The following is a 7,148-nucleotide window of genomic DNA, read 5'->3' as shown; positions in this document are numbered from 1 at the left end:
GGGGGGGCAGAAGACCAGGCCTTTTTGGGGCCCCTGGGGGAGGAGGGGGGTGGCAGGAGACCAGGCCTTCTCAGGGCCCTGGGGAAGGGGCCTTACTGGTCCCCAAGGGGACACTGGGTTGTACTGGGAGAGGAGGGATCAGGGACTGGGTCACACCAGGGGGAAGTGGTCAGGGGCTGGGTCATACTGGAGCTCCAGGGATGCTGTGGGGCCAGAGGCCGCTCCAGACTGCGTGTCCAGGCTGGGTGGGGTGGCCAGGGGTCCTGCTCGGGCAGGGCAGGTTGGGCCAGGATTCAGGCTGGACCCTACCAGGTCTCTGGGGTCTGGCTYGGGGTGGGCCGGGCGGGGGGGTGTCCCTCACCATGTCCCCGGATCCCCCCCCCCAGGTGTTTGCGTGGCTGGGTACGGACACTCCGGCGGGAACGAGATCCTGCAGTTGCTCCCGCCCCCGACGCTGCAGGTGAAGGAGACCCAGGTGAGCGTTGTGGCCGGATCGGTGCCAGACCCCCCCCGTCCCCCCGGCATCACACGGTCAGAGTCTACGTGCACCGTGTGCCATATTTTTCCTGGTGCTTTTGCACTGTGCTCTTCTCTGCCCCCCCAAGTGAAACAGGGACGCTGAGGTCAGCCCTCAGGCGGGTGATCTCTAAGGTAAAGCAGAACGTGGTGTTTGGTCCCTGGGTAAGCAGAAGGCTTTTCTCCTGAGCCAGACACGTTGCAGGGATCCCAGTCAGAAGGTGGAACTTGCAGCGGTAGTTATGATGCCTGAGACACTCTAACCTCTCCTAAATAGGGCCTTAAGGCTGACGGACCTGTGCTTCTCAGCAGTCCCTCGTTACGTGCTCCTGAGGGGTGCTTTACTGCCCAAGTCACTGGGCCTTGTGTGACTTGTTTTGCTCGTGTTCAAGCTCTCTAATCGGTGTCATCAGCCCTGGGACCCCTTGCATCGTCCTGGGACACAGGAGTCCTCGCCTTCTGTGCTAAACCGCACGGTACTCCTCTGCCTCTCTCCCAGAGCACTTCGCGGTGACTTTATCCACATTGTTTTTTAATTCTAACTATTTTTTTTWAACTATTCTGAGGTCCTTCAACCGTACTGTTTAAAAAAAAGCTTTAATGGACAGGCAAGAGCTTTACCATGAGAGACTTTGCCTTTTGTGGGGTAACTGCCCACACCAAGCTTTGCGTCGTTAGAAGTGAAGAAATGACTTTGTCTGCTTCTGATTCCTAGGGTCTGTGTCCTGAAAGAGATTTCAAGGTGGAATGTGGTGGCTTTTCAAACCGCCCGGTGTACAGCCTGAAACACGTGCCGGACACCAGGTATAGCTGCACGGTCTTGCCGGGCAGTGCTGGAGAAGGAGGTGGGGTTTGTCCATTGGGAACTCCTTTTCCTTGACTGCCTCCCCGCACAGCTGATAGATCCTGCCGGTTTTGAGCGCAGTGGGAGCCTGGGTGGGGAGGTCAGTGACACGTAGTGGTCCTCCCAGTGTCCTGTCTTTGCCTTTGGAGTGGAGCAGTCTGCTGGGTTGCTCAGCAAAATGGAGTGCACCCTGTAGCTGCGGTACTTAAGGCTGCTGGTGTGCGTGTCTTGGGAAGCAGCTGGCTGTGTTGCTTGGTTCCAGCGATGCTGTTATGAACTAGGAGGAGAAAAAGCAATTAAGAGAGAGGAGCCTGGTGATTTCTGGCAGGAATATGGGAAATTACTTGCATCTCCTGATCCCTGCGTGCCTTTAGAGCATTCCTCGTGGCAGCRGAATTGAAGCTGTTGGCTCAAGTCACTGGATAATTTGAATCTTCATCTTTGAGAAGTGAGCCAGCAGGGGCTGCTGAAATTGGCGCTGATGGTTCACCTGGGATCCCTCCCTGCTTCACTTCTGAGCAAGGGTATCATTTCCTTGCACTGCCTTTTCCTTCCCCTCCCTTCTCCATTTGGAGCTCCACGGAGCGGAGCACCTTCTGGTGGCTCCCGCAAGGCTTTGATGCTCAGCTTGTAGAGCAGGGTGCTAGCGGCTGCTGTAGCTGCTCTGCAAGTTCTTGTGTATGCAGCTTTGGAAGATTTTCCCACAATTATTTGAAGGTCGTGCAAACACTCCTCTGGCTGGTTCACTTCAGTTGTTCTGCCCTTTCCTCCTACACAAGACCRTGTTGCGCTTCTCCCTGCGAAGCCGTTTGCACCGTTCTTAATCTAGTGCTGTTGTCAGATGTGCTAATAAAATGCCGTTGCCTGGGATTGCGCTTACCTGGGCTGTGCAGAGCGCCCTGGTGTGAGGAGTTCTGCAATAACTGTCCTTATGGCTCCATCCCTGCTCCAAGCACAGACAGGAGCTCCTGAGCRTAGGAGCAGTGGCAGAACACAGCTGTGCCCATCGCAACTGGTTTGTCCCGGGCCAGGAGAAGAAGCCTATTCTCTGCTCCTGAAGAACTGTGTTGGGTTTTTTTTGTTTCCTCAGCTTGTTGGTGACGAGTGGCCCACCAGACAGCTCCCTCCAGGTGTGGCAGGTGTCAGCGGAGGACTCTGGTAAGGGAGCACACTTGTGGTTTTGAGTAGTTTCTCATTGCAGTCTTTGGTAGTGTCGCTAGCTACTCTCCCTGTCAGTCTCTCTGCTTCCTGGGTATAAAATGAGGAATCAGTGAAATCCTGGGAATGTCTTGCTCTGCTTTGGGTGACTGCCCTTGCGTGGGAATGGCTGGAGAAGAGCATGGAGACAACTATCCTCACTGATTTTCTTCAAGTCTTGAAAGATATRGCCTTCACATTTAAGTCTACATCTGCTCCTAAGGGGATTAGTTGATTTAAGCCTGGGTCAGTAGCTTTCCACCCTTTGCTCTTATTTGCAAGCTCTTACTCATACAAACAAAAATCCTAATCGTATAATTGGCACAATATTGCCTTARTAACTCGAAGGGTTAGAAATAGTTCCGTACATCAGCTTTTTGGAGGTACCATGAGTCACCTCGCTTCGCCAAGCCTCTTGTTTGCTGCTTCTGGAAAAGGGTTAATGTTGCTTTATCTAGTCTTGTGAAACACTTTGAAACCATCAAAAAAGAAGTGCAAAATGTTATTAAGAGTTTGTTTATTCTTTTTAATTGAAAGTAAATTTCCTGCTTCATAACTTTCTGTGGACTTTACTAGATTTTAAATGGCTTGTTATCTATCCTTGCTTGATATGTTAGGAAGAGTAGCTTTTGTCTGGAAGGAGGTTAGTCGTGATTTGATTTTTGCACTGGTTTAGTGGGTCACTTTGGGCTTTGTGATGCATCTTTGTGGAAGAATTGGATTACTTGCATCCTGACCTGTTTCACAGCTGCTTATATCTCTCTTCCAAATAGATGTTATTAAATCTGTARGTGCCATTCCTACAGAAAATGGCACTGGGCAACCTTGGGCTAAAATTGCAACCACTTCCGCCAGAGCCCCGTGGGTTCTTCATGGCTCAACACTCAACAGTGTCCAAATTACAGAGGTTGAATCAAAGAAAAATGTCTACAAAGCAGGTATTCAAACAAAGTCTGATCTTATCTGTGCTTGGAAAGCTGGGGTTTGGGGAAAGCAGGGGTGTAACTGCTCAAGTGGCAAATGCTTCACCCCATTATGGAATTCTCACTGCTGCCCTTGGCAGGGATTTTCCATGCTGCTGCCTCAGATCCGTGCTCCTCTGAGAGCTCCGTAGACAGTTTCAGTCCAAAGAATCAGGTTAGCAGAGGGCCGCTGTGTGTGTTGTTGTCTTGTGCTAATTGGTTTATACAGAGCAGCGTGGATTAGGCAGTTCTCATATAAGCAGCTGTGCCAGCATGCCGAGGTGGGGAGGAGGAGGAGATCTCCAGTGAGGAAGGTGACAGGGCACCTCTCCCATTAACTCTGGCTCTTTTGGGGGCTGTTTGTCCACAGCACAAACCAGGTAGGTGCTGTACAAGAGTCACGTCGCTGGGTCCTTGAAATCGGCATCAGTTTGGTTCTCAGTAGCTCTGTGTTATCGCGTGATCTAGCCGTGCGGATGGGAGGAGGAGTCATGCCAGCTTCATTAAACCAGGCCTGCGTTACCTCGAGGTGGGAAACCCAGGTCCGGCTTGTCTGGGTGCCAGGGTTCGCAGAAGCAGCTGCCGCCTCGTAACTCATGGAGGGTGCCCTGACTGGGTGCGTTCCTAAATGTGCCTGTCCTGTCAAAAGTCTTGGTCGGAAGTGGAGAGATTAAGCAAGTGCTGTTTGGAGACTCTGAACTATTTGGCCATTATGAGCTTTACTCAAAGTCTTCCCAGTGCCTGCAAACAAGGGAGATGCCTTCCCAATCCAGGATATGGCTTTACCTGCCCAGTAAGACTCAGTCCTCGCACGCTTCATTCCCTGGTGAGGAGAAGGGGTACGTGTGTGTGTCCAGCAGCTGTAACTCAGCACGCTGAACAAAACAAGGGAGGGTCAGCTTTGCCCAACACCACGAGGCTCTGCTGAGTCCTCCTGCAATGGGGACTCGTTGCTCCCACTGCAGAGGGGTAGTGCTGGAGGCACGTGCTGTGGGAGCCCTGAGCTGCATCAGGTTCCTYGTGGAGCGTGTGCCCCGAGCAGGGCTAGTGTTAGTCATGGGCCTGCGTGGCTCCTCTCACCTTTTGAAGGACTCAGACCGTGCCCGCTTCACGTGGAACCCACGCAGAGATAATTCTCAAGCAGGTTCTTGATCTGTGCTGCTGGTCCTGCATGAAGAACTAACTAGAATTGTTTGAAAGCCACTTCTAGGCTTCCTCAGGCAGGATTGTAGCGGAACCCCATTATGCAAATATTTCTCATGGCACCTGAGATCTACCTCTCTTTTTTTTAGCCTCCAGAAACAGCGAGGAGCTCAGCAATGTGACGTTCCTGGATTGCAACACGTTGCTCATCTGCTGTGCGAAGGGGCAGCTGTGCCTGGCTGACATTCGACAGCCACAGAGTCCCTTGGAGGCTGCGTCCGTCCCCTCGGCGCCGTGTGGCGAACGGTGGTGCATGGGAGTCGGGCGCGGACCTCAAGGCTCTGACTCAAGCTCCCACCCTGTAGCTCGCCTCTCGAGCGGAGGGCAACTCACCCTAACAGATGTAAGAAAAACCTCCGAGTCCTTGGCTTCAGCCAAGTGCAAAGTTTCCTCTCCCAGTTCAAGCGCAGAGTTCCTGTGCATCTCTTGGGCTCCTGCTCTGGAAGGCTGCGTTGCCGTTTCAGGTAGGTAGTTTGGGCAGAGATCTTCTTTCCTGGATGCTGTCTGATCTGTGTGTCGTTGCACCGAGGCCCAGTTCACCCCACCTCGCTTTAAACTCCCAGTAGAAGCACCCAGTTAGGAGGACTGCCTCTGGAGGCAGCAGGGAGACAGGCTGATCATCTTCTGCAGCTGCCTCTCTCCAMTAACTGCAGAAAGAGCCCAGGGCCTGGATTTGGGTCTGTAGGGACCCTTGCTTCCCTCCTCTGAGAGCGAGGACCACAAGCCCTGAGTAAATGCTGCCCTGTTAGTGCCAGTGACTGCCTGGCGCTGGGATGTTGCACCAATTGGACCAGCTGGGCAAAGAGGCTCCCTCTTGGCCAGAGTATCACAGCTTCAGGCTAGCGAATTTGCAAGCTTTGGGGGTTTGGCCTGTGTTCTTCCCGAAAGCTATCAGAGACTAACTTTGGAGACGAGCTCCTCAGAGGCTTGGACCCTCTGCTTTCATAGACCTTGGATCTGGGCTTTTGTCCTCATTTGCCTCAGCAGCCCTGCAGGGAGGAGAGTGTGAGCCCAAGGGGGTAGTGTGAGCAGTTGRTTACTTCTTTGGTCTCTCTGCCTCCCTTTTATTCAAGGTTTTGACGGGACTGTTCGCGTGTATGAGACACAGAGCTGGGACAGCTCTGGCAGGGAAGCAGAGCCGCTCTTTGTTCACAAAGGCCACGCGTTCAGCGGACTGGATGGCAGCGAAGGCCCTCCCCTGGTCACAGTGCACACGTGGCACCCGCAGAAACCAAGAACTTTATTGTCGGCAGCAAGCGATGGCTCCCTGCACGTTTGGGACTGGGTTCAGTCTCATGGGGGCTGTGGGTAGATCATATTTTCGGTGAGACTCAGCGCGTTTCCTGTCTATGGTCTAGTTCGTGTAAGCTGTGAGATACTTCTTTACTTGYGGATGTAGCTAGAAGTCCCAAGTGTAACAGATGCTATTTTAATATAGTAAGAATTTTGATTGTGTTACTCGTTCTCATGTTTACCAGCCTTGTTCAAATTATAGCTGCGACTGTGTAATAGCTTGTAACGCTGATTGCGTCCACCAGCAGAGAACATTGTGCCATCATATTATCATAGACCCACGTAGTGTGCACCATATAATGTTCAGAAGAAGCAGCTGAGAAAGTGTGAGTACAGTCTGAGGAAAATGGGATGTTCCGTGGTATCTTTAACCTGTTTTTTTCCAAGCCTGAAACACCGGCAGGGAAGCTGAACACCCCACGGGGTTTTGGCATCTCAGAGCCTCTGTACGTCACAAATAAGGGCCTCGGCTCAGGAAGTCACAGTGTGAAGGCAGCCTACCCCGCTGCAGCGGACACAGCCTTCAGAAGGCATAGGAGCAGCCTTTCAGCCCTGCCTTGCTACAAGCTTTGGCCTCCAGCTGTGTAACTGGAGAGTACCTGGGCTAGGAAAAGGCCTTGATACCTTGTGGGCTTTTTACCACCAGCTGAGAGCTTAAATTTGATTTTAAGTTTGATTTCCTGGGTCCTGGTAGCTTGGGGAAGCCAGGCAGGGATTCTTACAACTGCTCCCAGCTGTTTTCAAGGCTGTACTTGGAAGCACAGTGGCTGATCCTTATCCCGAACACGAAGGACGGCATGTTTCACTGAGATACAAGCATCTGGGAGAGGAGGGTTCTGAGAGCTATGGCAGAGGCTCGCTGGGGGCAGGGGAGGGGGTGGCCAGGGTGTTGCTCGCCTAGAAAGCCAGTACCCTGGCCTGCGGTGGCACGTGGGGTTACTTGGGCCAGAGCAGCCAGCCAGAGGAGACTGGATCTCACCACCCTTTCTAGGCAAATACCAGCGTACAGCGTACCAGGCTGCTTCCCCTCTGCTCCGCATCTGAGCATCCAGCTGTTCTGCTGTCCCCTCTTGCTAGTAAGCATCTTCACACGGGTATTTCTCCAGGGGGGTTGGGAACTGCCACATTGCTTC

General features: G+C 52.7%; 1 protein-coding gene across 2 annotated transcripts in view; it reads left to right on the top strand.

Annotated features, from left to right (window-relative positions):
- WDR73 (WD repeat domain 73) overlaps positions 1-6,186 on the top strand; it is a 7,431-nt gene extending 1,245 nt beyond the window's left edge. Inside the window, exons 3-8 of one of the 2 annotated variants that reach the window (XM_026079265.1) lie at positions 387-475; positions 1,232-1,320; positions 2,451-2,518; positions 3,331-3,495; positions 4,812-5,186; positions 5,796-6,186. In XM_026079265.1, coding sequence (XP_025935050.1) covers positions 387-475; positions 1,232-1,320; positions 2,451-2,518; positions 3,331-3,495; positions 4,812-5,186; positions 5,796-6,034 — 1,025 coding nt within the window. In that variant the 3' untranslated portion in view covers positions 6,035-6,186. Of the gene's footprint in view, positions 1-386; positions 476-1,231; positions 1,321-2,450; positions 2,519-3,330; positions 3,523-4,811; positions 5,187-5,795 lie in introns of both variants that reach the window. The other variant, XM_026079266.1, reaches the window with a different exon arrangement.
- Positions 6,187-7,148: the final 962 nt, after the last annotated feature.

The sequence above is a fragment of the Apteryx rowi genome, unplaced genomic scaffold, assembly GCF_003343035.1.
Source record: "Apteryx rowi isolate R43461 unplaced genomic scaffold, aptRow1 scaffold_498, whole genome shotgun sequence".
Classification (NCBI taxonomy): domain Eukaryota; kingdom Metazoa; phylum Chordata; class Aves; order Apterygiformes; family Apterygidae; genus Apteryx; species Apteryx rowi.
Note: the sequence above shows the minus strand (reverse complement) of the source record. Positions and strands in the feature narration are given on the sequence as shown.